The 17,484-nt window shown below is 33.2% G+C and overlaps 1 protein-coding gene across 4 annotated transcripts in view; it reads left to right on the forward strand.

Annotated features, from left to right (window-relative positions):
- SNX29 (sorting nexin 29) overlaps window positions 1–17,484 on the forward strand; it is a 138,017-nt gene that overhangs the window by 86,806 nt on the left and 33,727 nt on the right. For 3 of the 4 annotated variants that reach the window (XM_085302838.1, XM_085302830.1, XM_085302847.1), the window contains one exon: window positions 15,934–16,073. In XM_085302838.1, the coding sequence (XP_085158964.1) occupies window positions 15,934–16,073 (140 nt within the window). Of the gene's footprint in view, window positions 1–15,933; window positions 16,074–16,800; window positions 17,187–17,484 lie in introns of those variants that run through there. The other variant, XM_085302822.1, reaches the window with a different exon arrangement.

The raw sequence follows: 17,484 nt of genomic DNA on the forward strand, positions 1-17,484 counted from the left end.
GATTGATTAATTTTTAATAGTGTTACAGCCTTGATAACTATTCATTTTTATTCCTTTATTTTGTAATTCACTAAGCTATTCATTTCACTGCTATTTCATCAAAACAGTTTTTATCAGTTGCTACAATAGATTTTCAATTTAATACACTTAAGCAATCAGTTTATTGTTTTCTCACTTATATAGATGATCCACTGTGTAGACTGAAATGATCTGAATTTTTTTTAATTACTCAGTCCAGATATTTCAGTGAAAGTAGTATATATTAACAAGTAATTAAGAGTAGCTGCCATGTAGTTGTCATTCTGATCTTTTAATTTTATTGTCTAACGAGTTCTTTAATTCCTTTTCTCTTTTACTAAGATGCTGTTTTCCTTAAACACACATTGGCTAAGGCTTAAAACATTTCTGGACAATTTTTAAAATTTTACATTATTTGGGGGAACTGTGTGGATGTTAGATGCTGTTTTTGAAAAAACTGTGTGTACGCACGCACGTACATACGTATATATGTACATACCATTTTATGATTCCACAACTGATTGATATGTATTAGTCAAGAAGACAGCATATCAGTGCTTGATTATTTGCTTTGATGTTAATTTGTTAGCATTCCACTATTAATCTGTAAAGAATAACAGTAAAATGCCAAGTTTTGGGTTATTTTTATTTTAAAAAAATTCTGAATAAGAAAAAGTAACTTAGCATTCTGAAGGCTCGGGCTAGTTATCTGTTGTAGCTTTAGACAAATTAGAAACAATAAAACACTTATTAGTACTTTAAAGACACTAAAAGAGAGAGCGTCACTAGCAACAAAGGTTATGTAATCCTTAATCACTGAAACTTTAAAATGTTTAAGCGCTTAAATCAAAGGCAAAAAAATCTACAATATGCTTCGTATATCCTGTAAGGACTGAGAAGAAATGTAATCAGAGTAATTCATCTTTGCAGTCAAGGAACAACCTGAAAAAAAAAATTAACACAAGTAAAATATTTGATATTCAAATCATGCTTATGACAAACTTACATGCTAAGCCACTGAGTACTTAAATCATCATTCCTAATGTTAATTGAATTTGTTTCCGTCTATCTTGAATTTTATCCTTTTTGTTCTTTTCATTTATGTGCCTTAGTATTGTTGGTTCTTGTCTCAAATATTTTAAAAATAATAATCATGGTGAACAGTTTTAATGATTAAAAGGAGGCTGAAATAATGAGTAAAGTACTTGCCAAAAGATCTTCGTATTTCCTATCTTTATGACATATTCGACTTATGACCACATTAATACTTGCATTGATAAAATGTCAGAATCGTTCTAATTTAATTTTTCTTGCAACTTTGTAGGGAATGAAAATCACTATTGCTAATTTGTATGAGGTAATATTAAAAAAAAAAAAAAAAAAAAGGAAAAGATCATGTTTATAAATTCCTCAATAGCATTCAGATTTAAGTGAATAATGATTGTGAATGTTTAAAGGTTTAAATGTTTAAAGATCTGAATTCAAATATTTTTTCCAATACTCCCATTAAAATGAGTAGGTGAGCTTGGCACGCATGACAGAAAGTAAGAAGTAATGTACATAATTTGGAATAGAGAGAGGTGATATAGGTTTATATGGAATTTATCAATAAAATCTATGGGTCTCTTTACTTGACATAAATGAGGTCCAGAGTTAATATATTTGCTGACTGGCTGTAAGTTACCAAATGAAAGTGCTTATGAAAGTTTTCCTACTTTTCCATGTAGTAGAAGATTCTACACTTTTTAATTCCTTTTCTACTGGATAATTTTATAATAGAAATAATGTATTTTCTTCTATGTTACATAACTGATTTTCATTTTTGAAGTGCTGGAGTATCAGCCACTTTAGTAAATAATGAAAATCTTTTTGAGCTTTTTGATATTCTTCAATCCTTAATTATTTTAAATACTGACTGAATTATCACTGGTACAGCTGAAACATAAAACTTTTAACAATTGAGCAACTCATTAGAAAATTTGCATTGCACTTTCATTCAGTGCTTTATCTGTGCTGAAATTCTGCCTTAATCATACATAAAACTGCAATCACTTTGTCTCATATCAGATGGTTAGAAAAAGTAACTGTTTTTAAGAGTATAAATGGATGCTATCCATCTTGCTTCCTGAAGTGGACAGTGAGGACACACATGCCAGTTGTGTACTTGACGTTGATCAGTAGTTATGCTTCTGGAAACCTACTGCAAATCACATAATGGTGTTTTTACGTCAGGTTTCCAAGGATTTACCTCAATATATCACACACGAGCTTATTTCACAGCACATTATGTAGGCAAATTCTTGTCCTTTAAATGATGCCATTATTGATGTCATGTTGTGGTMTGTATGGCATTTAGGATTATCGTATCTTTTTGTGCAATAAGATAGATCATGCTGCATGAACATCTACCCTCCAGATGTAGCAGAAATAGTAGCCTCTTCAAAAACATTACACTCTGACTGCCTGAGATGGGTTAATGGCCTTGAGATGACATACCTCGCCATACTAGAGGAAGCTGAAGTAATGGAGAGTTTGAAAATTTCAGTGTAAAATTAAATAATACGTGTGGGAATATCTATCTTTCTTGGAATTTATATAGACTTTGGAGTTTAGGATGAAGGTACTGCACAGAATCTTACCAGTTAAAATGTGTGGTAGTAAACATTGAAAGAGATATTGTCAATACTTTTTCATTTCTTTTTTTAAAAAAACTTTTGTAGTGCTACCAAAACATGTTTTCTTGTAGATATCCTGATAGATTTTGGCAGAAATTATTTCTCTCTGACACTGTTTTTAATAGAATTGCAGCTGTCTTTCTGTTTCCAGATTAATCAATATGATCTTAAATCTGTGCCTGAAGAACAGTTTTTGTAGCTAAATTCTACCAGCAAAAGCATCTCTACTTAGTTTAGGTCAGACTATAATTTTGATAGCCTATGCAAATCTGTAGTATTGTTAGGTTCCTGAATAGCATGTTGATAAAACGTATTCCTCCATTTTGTAATGGCTAAAAAATGACTATTTTATAAGTTCTAGCAAATGATATGTGCTTTTATTTTCTTCAGGTCTGTACCTCAATGATGTTATTCACTACACATCTTCAATACACTGTGCTTGGCACTGTGATGCTAATTAAGATCATATGCCTCTTCTAAATGTTAGTGGCACTAAAAAAAGGCTTTACTATAACCAACACCTCCCTTGATGCCTGCACTGAGTTTGTGGTTCAGTTAAGTGCCTCAGATTTAGGGAACCTCCAAGACCACAAAGAGGGCACCATGTTCTATGGAATGATTTGGAACCAATGGTGCAGAAAGTCACAAAATAGCATCCAGTAGGCTACTATGCAAAGTATTGGAGGACTGATGAAGGAATTTGCCCAAAGGACAGTCACTTAGAAAAAAAACATAGGATGCTCTTAATTTTCCTGCCTACAACAGTAGAAATCAGGGCGATCATGTTCAAATGCAAAGCTAAAGCTTGACACAGACAAAATGCAGAAAGAAAGCAGTATTTCAACTGAATGAGAATTTTAAAACATGAGAAAATCAGATGCTAATTATTGCTGATATAGTTTCATCAGTAGTAAAATGTGAAGTATTTAACAATCATAAAACAATAGATTAAGAATAATATTATTAATTATTCTAATTATCATGTTTTTATGCTTTTTACCTTTCACTTGTTTGTGTTAAGTCAGGACAATTGATCTTACAGTTTGTTTTTGATCTTTCAACAAATTTATGTATCTAGGCCTAGGAGCTAGCTTTAACATTTGAGAAATGTAACTCTAATGTACAGAAAACTGTCACAAATATAGTCACAAATTAGTAGAAAGTGAACAAGGAAGAGGAAAGAGTTCTACTTTTGACAAGTAATCTTTTGATTGCAAAGAGTGTATTTGGCTTTCAGGTTGATAAGTTTTACATTCAGGATCTGAGTTTAAACATTTGAAAGTAGCAAGGTAGAGCTATTGTAAAGCAATGAAAAAGATAATTTGACGTAGGTGTTGTTCTGAATCAAATCAGAATAGTTAATTACTAATGTGTGGAATTTGACAGGAAATGATAACAATAAAACTTATAAAACTGCAAATATCAAGTTTCTTATTTACTAGTTTCTATGCTATATATTTTCTATGAATGATCTTTCAGTGCTACTAGCAAATTATTGTCAATATTCTTGGACTACTTACAAAAATATATATTCGTCCTTCATTGATTTTGTGAAAAAGAGTGAAAAAAGAAAATGGAGAAAGTGGTATTTGTTCTGTCCTGTTATGCCGATAAGGGAAATGTCGTCTTAGTAAAGTTATTCATCATAAWTTTTTAATTGTTTTTTTTAAACTGCAGTTCACTTTATGTACCATTTACGAAGTTAAACTACATCTTTAACACTTGAATTGTTTGTCCTGTAATCTTAAGCGTGCTCCTCTTGTATCAGCCTGGTTTTTGGTTTACTGAATATTTTCTATGCAGATGTATATAACAACACATGTAATTTCTGACCATGACTTTTCTTACATGAACTATATCTTTGCCTCTTAGCTAGCCTCAAGGTACTCTGGATGCTGATACTTCTGTCATCATGGTTTAAGTCTCTGTTGCGAGTACTCCCATCCTGCTAAATTCCTGATGTCTAAAGGACTGGTTTGCTCCCATGAGCACCTCTAAGTCTAGAGAGTACTGAGTTATGTTGGCCACACCTAAAGCTCCTGAAGAGAAGCTTCCTATGATCATAACACTTGATTGCAAAGGGATCCCTTTATGCTTTTATATAAAAAAAAAATTTCTTCACTTAAGATGAAGCAATTTTATTACATTTAATTTCCAAACCTTTCATTCTTGATAGTGTGTTTGTGCCTCCCTTCTTGAAATGTTGCTTTCAGATTAAGGGTAAAGTAATAATGCATGAGTTTTTATTAGACCTATAGTTTTTTTTTTTTTCTTTTTTTTCTTTTTTTTCTTTTTTTTTGAATGTTGCAGTGTCTTTAAGCTCAGCTGCTGCTTATGCATTAGGAAGATTATAACACCTAAAGAGTGAATTTTAGGAACTGACTAAACAGCTAATTAAGTATCCTATTACAAGGGTATGGTCCCAATAGAGGATGTATCAAAATAGAAATGGTTCTTTGCTTCTACTAAAGATGTTAATTCAGTGATTGTCTAAATGTGTAGAAATTGTAGACAGATACCTTTCCACTGAGTGCTGACTTGACTGCATGGTATCCTTTGCTTTCCTTTATAACATCAGATACCTCATATTAAAAGAATACACAGCACTTTTTTAAGATTAGAAGAGTGACTTTGCCATGACTTCTCAGCTTCATCAGAAGAACAATACTGAAATCTAAAATAAGTATTCTGTCTAGGAGAAAATGCTGAGTGCAGCCTCATTCATCATTTTTAGCCTGTGCAGCCAAAGTCTGTGAACTGTTTCTTTAGCCATTTTCAGTTACAGCAATAAATCTTGTTTCATGCCCAAATGCTAGATTAATAATTTAAATCCCTCTCATCTATCTGTGACTTAGCTAAATTGTAGATTATTTTGTGTATGTAGTTATTTAATACATTTGTAAATATATTTCATATATCTTAAAAGATATCTGTATCTATGCACATATAAAAGGCAATGTGTATGCAGTACATATATATATTTGTATGTATGTATGCATACATGCATGTACATATCCTAAATGTTTCCTTCAAATTTCTGGAAGATGTCTTGTAATTCTGCATGTTCCATTCACCAAGGACTTCATCTTTCTCCCGCTTAAGTCAGTAGAAACACTGCCTTTGTATGAATAGTGCAGATATTCTGGGTTCTTTTCCCAGTCAATGTAGCTACTTTTTATCAGCATTTGGTGTGTTTGCACATTCCTGAAGGTGCTGAAGTTATAGGCAGTCTTCAGGGTAACTGCCTTTTAGAATTAAAAGCTATAGAAAGTAAAGATTTTATTGCAAATAAATGAAAAGGACAGAATATTGCTTGTGTGTCCTATGCTCCTAACAGCTGTTAGTTTTTTTTTTTCAAAATTTTATCAAGTAAAGAATTGTCTGACTGTGTGTATGTATATGAAGCCATTCAAATTACAGTTCTAACTTTAATATTTTTACTCTTAAGCTTTTCATATTATGCCATGGATGTGTAACCTCTGTTGTTTCAACATATCTACCATTTTGGGCCAGCAGGACTGGTCTTTTCAGAGATGAGTGCACTCTTAAAGCTGCTTTTTAGACCTGGTGATGAAGTTGCTAAACTTACCTTGGAAAGAGATAACAGAACATGTTTGGAGGAAGAGAATGAGAGGACTAAGGTTCTTTAAGGAAGCCCTCCTGCATTTGGTGAGAAGGAAGAGAAAAGGCTTCAAGTCATTCCACCACACACAGGTGGAGGAAGCAGTGCTGCTTTGCATTATGCTTTGCGTTTGTGGGTTCAGCAGTAAGGTGCCCCTGAGGGGAGCTATGTTTTGTGTTGCATTAGTCTGTTCTGGCTTAGAGACAGAGGTCACTAGGCCACTGCATTTATATGAATATTCTTGTAAGAGCTCCCCTGCTGCCTTTCTTTCAATTGTGTTCCATTGTTTGAGTGGAAGAAAGTGTTCATATATCTCTAAGTATCTAAGATACAGTTCTGGGTTGAAGATTTTCTTGTTAACTTACGTGGAAATACTTCTGTATGGGAGAGAGCTGCTATAGGGCAGAAAAAAAGGAGAGAAGTGAATGAGTTGATGGGATAGCTGTTTGAGAAAGGAAACTTGATTTTTTTTTCTTTACTTTTGTCAAGTGTTTTGAAACTGTATCCATTTACCCCTTAACTGATTGTCAGTCATCTGAAAAGGAAGTATATAAAGTGCTTTTAGGTTCTTTCATTATCTAGCACACTTTTCAGTGCTTTTATCATTTTGATGGAGAATCTGGACACACATGTTTTTTTAGGGGATGCTACATCATTTTTATTAAGGTTATTCACATATGTAATAGAGAAATTTCTGCCTTTCTAAGAAGATACCTGTGTTTGCCATTAATTAGTCAAATTTGCAACAGAGAATGTAGTTCAAAATTTAGTGCTTATTGTCCGATGTTTGCACATAGTGTGTATTTTACTATTACGATCCAGTGAAGATGTGAGATACTGTTAACTCACAGATGAGCGATTCTACACTGACAGAAACAAGAGCTAAGACTAGTTGCTGTACTTAGATTTGAAATTTYCTGCTTCTCCTTCAGATCTCTGTTGCTTCTTTTCTTAACTTCATTATTGATCTAATAAATGTCCTAGATCATCATATTAATAATAGTACTACTGGTAATTCTGGACTGACATGAAGAATCATGTTATAGTTTAAAGGACTTAATTTACAAGTTGTGTGCATATGCCTGACATTAATTTTATTGCTATGATAGCAAATGCAATTCTAATGGTAAATGTACTGGCACTGTTCAAATGGTAAATGTTCTGCCACTGTTTGAAAATACGTATTTTAAAATAGGAAGTGTACCAATTTCTGTTTAGCTGGTAAATGGACAATAATAACAGGAATGTAGACTGCTTGAAAGAGGAGGATTCAAAAAGAATGTCACTTTGGATAATCTGAGGGAAGAAAGTCCTTTCATATTAGTAGACTTGTGTGTTTTTGTGTCCTGATTCAGCAAAGCACTTCATGATGTCCTAAAATTTAAGTACATGTTTAAGTTGCACTGAAATCAGAAGTGCTTGTGTACTTCATGGATTTCAGTAGCTCATAGAAACTATCTGTTATCAGATGAGATTGCCAGACTTGATCAATGCCATGATGAGCTGTTATTTAGGTAGTTAGAGGAGGAAGTAAAACTTCCAGTTTTTGCCTTTGGAGTAGTCGGTTAGATAATATTTCTTAGTATTAAGCTTTGATATCCAATGGCTTCAAATAGAGTTAGTAGAAAAAATTATGTCTCTCTGGTGGTTCATAATTAGAATGCATTTATTAAAGGGGAAAAGCTTTGGAAATAAAAATCCTTAAATAAATTAAATTTAAATATTAATAATTTGGAGTTAAGGATTGCTTTCATCAATGCTTACTKGGTTTGATTTTTGAATGATATAGTATATATGCTTAAATTCTACATTACTCTTGATTTTCAAAGTGAGATTTCAACCATTTTACATTGCGTGATGGGGGAAAATRAAGTAATTTATACATTGTGTTATTTGAACAATTGCTAGATAAAGAAAGAAAAATGTTGCAGTTATATAACATTGCATGCTGCTTTTATGTGTTTTAGTAGCCTTCTAGTATAAAAATGAAAATATGAAAATAATTTTCTAAGTATATTTCTTATTGCGATGGTGATAGTAAATTATCAAGAGGCCTGGATTAATAAATCTCCTTTCAGGGATCTGCGGAGATCAGGAATCAGGAAAACCTAATTATGGAAATAAAACTAAAACCTCAAAATTATTTTACCTACATATTTCTTTTGTTCTGTACCAATCAATATGTTTTTTTTCTTTGAATTTTTTTTTATAAATAYATCAGCAAATTTTAATCTTCTTTGCTCTACAGCTTTTTGAGGGGCTGCTAATACGAAATACACTCAATATTCTTTTTAAAAGTGGAGAAAACTAAATATTAAATACTTCAGAGCATGCTGACTGCTGGAGAGACATTTTCTGCATGAAAAGTCTGTTTTTTCTCATTGTACTATATAAAATATCCTTACATGAAGACACTATAAATAATTTATGGTAGAAATCAATATTCACACTCATTTAGTTTTTATTTTAGAAAAAAGAATTCTCCCATAACAGTGTAACCCAAAGGATTTCTGTTAAAGAAGCGTCTATTCTTTTGGGTAGAAATAAAATTCAAATACCATCTTGTATCTCACTGTTGGCATTTGGAGTGGTAAACTGCTGTATTAGTGAAGTGGTCTGATTTTGGGAAATCATACGCTTACTGATTGACCTTGCTAAAGGCTGAACTTTTCTCTCATTGCTTTTTAATTAAATGGTTGATTCCAGGACTAGCTGACAAATTGACACAGGGCTCACATTTTTCTTTTTGGAAAAAAGTATTTTTTGAAATTTGGGAGCAGCTGGGGAGGGAGATTTGGCCCTTTATATAGATGATATACTGGATCGAAAATGCTAGATTTCTTAAGAAACATATTTGATTTCATGATTCTTAAAATGCCTAAACCAGTTTAGAGAGGTAGTAGACATAATTTGACCACAATTTACTACTTTGTGATAGAACGTTGATTGTTTTGGTAGGACTGAGAAGTTCCCACTGTCCCGACACACTTTTATACATCTACTAATGTGTTTGTGCTCTGGGCCTGCCTATAGGATGCATAGATAGCAATATCATATTTTAAGTATGCATGAACAAAACCTTAAGTAGTTATGGCAGTTATATGTAAATTAACCTGTTACTCAAAATAAAAGGTAAGATTTTTTTCAGAAATCAATGTTTGAAAAAAATCCATACTTGCCAGGCCCAGGTTAAGCAGGCAGCTCTTCTGGCTGCCTGGGATGGCTGGCACAGCTACAAGCAACCATTTCTGTCCTGAACAGGTAGTCTGTACTGAATAGCTCTGGGTAGTACTGCAGAAGGCACCCCAAGTCACAGTCGGTTAGAAAAGCTAATGAAAATAAACTGGCAATCTTATGTGGTACTTCTTTTATGTATGTGCTCCGTTACATAGTATCTCATTTTGTTTTATGCTGCTAGTCTGATCCTGACATACAGAAACTGATGTTCCTAGTAGGATTGAAATTTTAAGGGAGTATCATTTCAATGATTTTTGAGATGACTTTGGTGTAATATGGCTGTGTTTAGTGTAGCTACTGGTGGAAACTGTATGTACTGCCATAAAACTGTTCAACAATGCAACAGTTACTGAAGGATATATGCAAACGGATATATTCATGTCATGTTTCATTGAGATCTTTACAAAGATCTCGATTAGCCTATCAATCTGCAAAAATTGATACTTGTTATCTGGCTATTCTTTAATCACGGAACAGAATGACTCAACAGTTTAATGTTTAATTAGGTCCTATTTAAGCCTTTGATTTCTAACTTCATTTTGAGGTTAATAATTTGCTGTCTTGTGAATAGACAAAAACTAGTAAGATACTTTTGTTAACACTGAATGACTAACATAGTGAGAAAAATTATGCTACGTTAAAATAGCCTGGTTTTATTTTTGTGTTTACAGGTTTATCTTTTAATAATACTATTGTCGTTGTATGTAGGAAGGGGTTCACTGTATGGTATCACAGAGGCTGGTACAGCTCTCATTTAAGTTGAGCTGGATTGAGCTCTGAGTTGTTTTTTTGTTTGTTTTGTTTTGTTTTGTTTTCAGTACCAGCAATAAGAGTTTAGTTAAATGATAGATAGTGGTAAGAACGTCATAAGCAATGCCTTTTGTGTTGATTACAGGAGCAATGAACTCAGACTATAGAAGGGTTTTATCTGTCCCTAAATCAAGGTGGGTTACCATGATAATGTACTGTCTATCGTGAAAAATATTTGAAACATCCAAAGTGAGCTATCCCATTAATAATGAAGAATATCAGTGTTTAGCCATCTGTTACGTATGTGTATATGAAAGGCCAGCAACAGTCTGAAACAATTCAAATTGCAAGTTGGATTGAACTCTGCCTGTAATGAAAAATTGCAAAATAGAGTAACATAAAATATTATAGTGCCTCAAATGCTGCATTTTACTTTTATAGCTTAACATCATCTGCTAATATATGTTGAGAGTCTATCAAGATTTCCATTATATATTCTCATTTTTAGAAGTTTATAATTTGATATTAGCATTTTGCTGTGGGCAGAAACTTGGCAAGCTCTCAGTCAAAAAGATAGTTTCATAAAACATTTTGGGAGACATAAATTTCAGATTAAACAATGAGAATGAAATATTTTCCCCAGATTTGTTTTGATGCTTCTGCAATCAGAAGCAGTTTTCCTTGTTAGCTGAAATTCTGTGGACTCTTAATCAAAAATATATGCTTTGAGGCTGTGGTTAGAAAATAATTTTGAAAGTGGATTGTGCAGAAACTGCAATAGCTTTGTTTTTCAGAAAACTAGTGTCTACAAATTGAAGGTGTGTATTGGTGTGTTGAGTCTACATTAACAATTTGGTTATTGTAGTGTTGTATTTTGCATTAATCAGTGCTAAATATACTAAGATGCCCTACAGAGGTATATCAGAATCTGTCTATATTTTATATAACTGAGTCCCTCTAATATGTAGCCTTTCCTTTAGCAGGGGAAGAGAGACTGTTAATCAGATAGGAAGGACAGTAAATTATGGTCAAATATACCCCTTCAAGTACTAGTTCCTTTCCTATGCACTGTATTTGTGGGAAAAAAAAAATCAAAAACACCCTCACCCTCCCCATGGACATACATGATAAAAGCAGGTAAAACTTTCCTGAGGTTAAAAAGACTTCTTGTGGTCTTTATGAAGCAAAAAGAAAAAAGGAGGGAAAAAAAAAAAAAATCTTCAGTGTCTCTGGATTCTAGTTGGTTAAATAACGGTCCTGATTATTCAAACCCACTATACCCATTCTATTTGCTTCTGAACTACAGCATCAATACCACTCATTTTTAAGAGCAGGACTCCTTTTGGAACCATGTAAGACAAAGTGTGCATTTATTTATGACTATTGCTTTATCTTCCCATACGTGCGTTGATTTTCGTAAAAACTAAGCCATATTTTAACCCGTAAAAAAAACCCTAAGCAATATCTAAGCCATCTGATCTTCAATACTGTTAAAATGTCAGTTGCAAAACTTTATATAGTTGCAATTTAGACAAAATTACTTTGTTCTCAAAATCCATGCAGATCAAACGAATAGGAAATACACAAATCTGTATATTAAATCTTAAGGAAAGATCTTTTTGCTGTATTGATAATATATGCATGTGCAGATATATAGTCAGAAATATAACCACATACAATCTGTGAAGTTAAATGCTGAAATGGTTTTTGTCTCACTGATGTAAATCCAAATAAAAATCTTTCCCTTTTAGCTTTTGCTTGTAAATAAGAACATCACTTAGCAGTCAGAATATTAAATACTAAGCATATTTTAGTTGCAGTTAACTGGGCCCCAAAACGGTGGCAGTTACCTTTTTGTAATTTGAGGCTAAAAAAAATTAGCCAAGCTCTCCGAACCAGTTGTGGTTTTTTATTGTCAATTACTGTATTTACTACCTTCTGACAAAAACTCTGTGTTACTACTGCTCCTTGGCAGTAACAACTGTATAGCAAAATAATTCCTCTGAGTGGCAGCCTGGTGTTGGAAGATGGGCATATTATGACAAAGTACAGACCATTTTGATTCTGTTTTCGATTAGTTATGTGTTCCCTCAGCATGTTGTGGTATCTGCAGTATTTTTAATTAGAAAACTATCTTGTGCAGTTATCATCTGTAGTTAATGAGGTTTTTTTATGTTAAACGTAAGAATGAGACTGTACCTACATTCAACCTTTTGCTCCTGTATTTATAATGCAAAATATTTTTGCCTGTGACAAAATCTGTTTGTCTAAATACATATGCAATATGAGTCAGTCTAGGAGAAAGTAACTTCTGCAGAAGAACAAATTGTAATTTAGTTGCCAATGACTTCACTAAAAATAATGTTGCAGAGGATTTGTGACTAAAAAATTTAAAAACTGAAGAAGTGCTGACAAACGTGGTACTTCAAAATGGAAGCTTTCCTGGAGGCTTGGAAGAGCTCATCAACTGAAGTGATAAAACCAGAATCAAGAGAGCGCGTAGGGGGATGGCCCATTCTTGGGAGTGGGTTTAAGGCTGCGTTCGCAAGGTGTGGGAACGGATTTGTAGGCCAGAGTAACGTTCCTCATATCTCCATTACCAGGCTGTGGGGGGGGAATTGCTTCTAGTTCAGACTGGTCCTGTAAGCCAAGCAGCCCTCTTACTGATATGATTAATGCTTGCAGGACCAAAGCTGTTCCATATACCGTGTTCCATATACCATTCTCCTCTAAGGTCTCCCATGTGAGCGCTCTGTGACTTGCCACACTTCCTTGTTTTCTGCCTAACGGAGGTGATGGGAGCAAATTAGTGTTCCTATTACTGTGACCCCTTATGTGGCAATGTGATACTTGAAATGCTTTGAGGGGAAAAAAAGGCAAGGCTGTTTCTTGAGCTAGTCAAAGAATGCGGTAAAACCAAAAATCTTAGAGAAAAAAGGGAAAATCATACAATCAATATTATTCTAAGCAGACCTGTACTAGACCTAATTTCTATTTGTTATTAGGGTTCCACTTCATTCTAATGTAGTGTGTCTCCACATAGTAAAATTTTTTACTTTAACGTTTCTTAGCAGCTTGTGTAAACTTCTGTTCAGCGTATTTGTCCAGACCTCCTCAGAGTAGTGGTGTACCAAGCAAGCTGGTGCTCTGCTGAGCCTGAGTAGTAACTGTGCTCAAATTGAGATGTACTGGGTGAGTGATGCTGTGGGGTGGATTGCATGAAATGGCAATAATGCATAATTTTTAAAATAAATACCGGTTTCTAAGAATTTTCAGGGTTTTTTGTTGTTGTTGATTTTTAGTAAATTCAATTAATACCAGAGGCACCTGCTACAAAATTTTTGGAGTGTATTGGTGTGTGTGTGTGTGTGTGTGTGTGTGTATGTGTAGTAAAGTGGTTCTGAGAAACTATGTGATGAAAGGAAAGAAATAGCAAACTGTAATACACAGATCTTTTTCTTCATACTGATCTAGTTTTTAAATAATTTATAACTGGAATGTCAAACATGATTGGACATCCTTGCAAGTTCACATTTAGAAAATATGAAAAATGTTGTATGTATTTTGGAATTTTTAAAATTTATTAAATATCACACACTCTGCCTAACTTTTTGAAGCCTGTAAGTAGGAATGCCTTCAGAAATTACATGTTATTAAAAAGTTACATGCAGATAAGACAAGAGAATACAAAACAAGGTAATACAACACAATAAAAAAAATTAGCCTGTTTTAGTATGTAGGATTCATATTGTACCTTTATATGTACATTACTTTTTATGACTAAATTGGTGAAAGAAAAATATTAGGAAGATGGTGTATGTTTGTTTAAATATTTTACTGTGGAAAATGGGATCTATGAAGTATAAGCATGGTGATGGGAGTCCTGCTGTGGAGAAAACTATGGCAGATTCTGTGAATTTAATCATTTTTCTTGATATTTGGGTAAAATGCTGACTCAGTTGAATTCAGAGGACAATTTGCCCATGATTTCAGTGGAACCATAATTATGTCCTCTGTTGTGTTGCTGGTAGGCACAGATACTTCAACAGTGAAGAAGTTGTGCACTTGTGAAAGGCTTTTCTAAGCTAAGGCTTTGGCTAGATTGGATGAATTGCTGCACTGGTAGAAAATTTTTAAAATTCTTAAATATAAACATTGCGTATATGCTTATCAGCCAGAAAATATATGTTGTATCTAAAAGTAAGCTTTAATTAAAAGAATGAGTTTTTGTAGAATACAAGTCTTGGTTGCCAATATTTACAAAAGTACCTTAGTTCACATTAGCATGTTCTTTTTTCCATGAATTTAATTTACTACTTTGAGAAATATCATTCAGAATCCCTTTTCATTTCTCATTTTCTGTCTACTAAAAACATTGTCATTCTGCTAATTACTCCAAAGGAGAGAGAACAATATGACTAATATTTAGGTTCAAAGAATGCTAGAGCAAGCCTCCGTAGTTGAAAGGATCTTCCCTGCTTTGATACTGAGTTAGTGCGTTTTACCTAAGAAAGGAATAATCTTCAAACTGGGTCATGTACATGGCAGCATAAGCCTTTACTTTTCAATGCAATGAAATTATCAAGGGTCAGGGTAGAAGTTTTTATTATTTTTTTTGCTGGGGTATTGTGGGTTTGCTGTGCATTTTGTTTTGTTTTTGCAAGATAACAGGACTTGTTTCAACAAGATTTCTTGCATACAATAATAATACAGGTTCAACAGGCACATTTTATGGATGATAGTCTTTCTTTGAAAGCTGTAATTATCTAATAACTGTTTTGGCTTCATGCCTAAGAACATACTGTGATATTTAAACTGGTGGTCAGAATGCCTGCATTTCTGAGATAAAGCTCATTGCCTGTAGCACAAACCAGTCAACATCTGATTTCATTGTGACCCTATAGCAATCTTATGTCAGTGTGATGTGTGCGGACTTTAATATTATAGTTCACCATAATAATGATTCTTTACGGGAAAAAGCTAAGTGTGTGGAGTTTATACAGTTATACCCATGTTTCAGGGCTAGTATAATATAAAATCCGGAGGATATAGGAATTTAAAAACTTTTAGGAGAGTTGTGGCTTAATCTTTAAAATACTATCTCTTGTTTGAGAACTCCTTAACAAAATAATAATTTATTAATATAATAATAGATAAAGCTAGAAAAAAATGGATTTGTTCTAGAGCTGTGTACTCAGGCTCTGAAATGTGTGAGTTGTGGAGACTTTGAGGGAATGGTGGGTCACTATTTCCCTCTGAACTCTAGTAATTCTGGATCTCAGAAGGAGTTGCAAAAATTGTTCTTTAATTCGTTCAAGTTTTTTTTCATTGAGAATTTATTCGTTGAAGAATTTGGTCCATAGGGAAAACCCTCTTGCTGTAAAGGAGAGAAGTCAGCGTCATGTCAATGGAAATTTGTCAAATAGTGTTTTATTTATTATTAGGTTACATTTTTTTTAATCTCTAAGATTTATAAAGATTTTTTCCCTTTTTGCTAACATTTTTCTTTATATATAATAAGAATAGATCATAAATCAAATTTGAGCTTTATTAAGCCTTTTAGTGACATTAGAGAATAGAAGAAACATTCTTGGCACCACTTACTTTTTTTTTTTCCTCTCCTATTTTTAGGATGCAAAGTTTGTAGAAGAGAGACGCAAGCAGCTACAAAATTACCTAAGGAATGTAATGAACAAAATTATTCAAACTGTACCAGAATTCACAGCCAGTCCCAAAAAAGAGACTCTTATTCAGCTGATGCCCTTTTTTGTGTAAGTATCTGTCAAGTAGATGTGCAGTAGTCAAAAATATATATGAGCCTGTTTCTTTGCAATTTATTTTAAAATATAATGCCAACGTCTCCAAAATCTTCTAAACGGCATTTTTTATAGAAGGAACCTGTTAAAATTTTATGGGTTTTTTTCACATTTAAAGGAATGTATGATACATCTGTTGTAATTTTTTGTTTATTTAAATGGTGGTTTTGGGCAAAAATCACTGTGTAAGTGACCTAGAAATCTGGATAAATGGATGCTCCTGATGCATTAGGTATTTTCAGATTTGTTTTATGTGAGGTTTTCCAGTGTTTTGCTTTTGTTAGTGGGGTTTGTGTATTTTGCTTTTAGTTTCATTTTTGGGAGAGGAGGAATGGAGGTAGGTCACTTTAGAGTATTTGCCAAATTAAGAAATCAAGGGGTCAAATATGCTGATGTGTTTCCTTATTACAATATTGAAGTAACATGGTAATGTTATGGTTTTGTTAATGTTGAGTAGTATGTCTAGGAGAGGTTTAACATGGTCATCTGTTAAGACCCTCAAAAAGAACCCTTTTCATATATCGTTACATAAAGATAAAATCTGTTAGTCTTTCCATTCCACTATGAACATTGCTTTTACAGTACATGTAAATTATATTTAGAACTATTTAAATAAGAAATAATTTCAATGAAAATTTGTATTTGGAGGTGTGATTAACTTTCTTTTCACTAATGCTTTTAGTACACAGTGCACTAAGGCTGTACAAGTTATGTATGGATTTGACACACTTTCATAGTAAGCCAGTATATTAAATCTGCAATCCGCAAGYCACTGCAAAGGCACTGGAGGTCCCATCCAGCATGAATCTTCGGTTTCCAGAATCACAGTCTAATTAAAAGTAATATATTTCAGGGACATGCATGCTTAGCTCGTACTACTTGCATGATCTTATGCTGAATTTCATATTTTTAAGCCTGGAGAATTAAATTCAAAAGTGTGCCTATTCTTTACAAAAGTGTGATAGATATATGGAAGAATAGCAAGTATTTTGTGGCATTCGTGTTTCAGTTGTTCTTGAGGTTGTTGTCATAAATGGCAAAATGATGTTAGTAGAGACAAGTATCTCCAAAGACTTAGTTTCTTCTCCCCAAGAACCTATTCTGTAAAATATGACTGAGGGTTGTAAAGATTTAAATGGTTTCAAGTACTTCAAATTGAGAGGCCCGGAAATGTTTTTTGTAAAGTAATTTTTTTTAAAAAGTTTACCTTAAGAAATGCTGCAGTTCATTTTGTTTCTAGAGCATACGGGGGCAGTGCAGAAGAAATGTATTTGCAATTGAATTTTCTCCTCAAATAATTTTTGCTATTCCTGTCTCATGATATTTAATCTTAAGATGGTTAATACAGCTATGTGAAGTAGTGTAC

Source organism: Rhea americana, unplaced genomic scaffold (genome assembly GCF_003343005.1).
Source record: "Rhea americana isolate MKP2758 unplaced genomic scaffold, rheAme1 scaffold_10, whole genome shotgun sequence".
NCBI lineage: Eukaryota > Metazoa > Chordata > Aves > Rheiformes > Rheidae > Rhea > Rhea americana.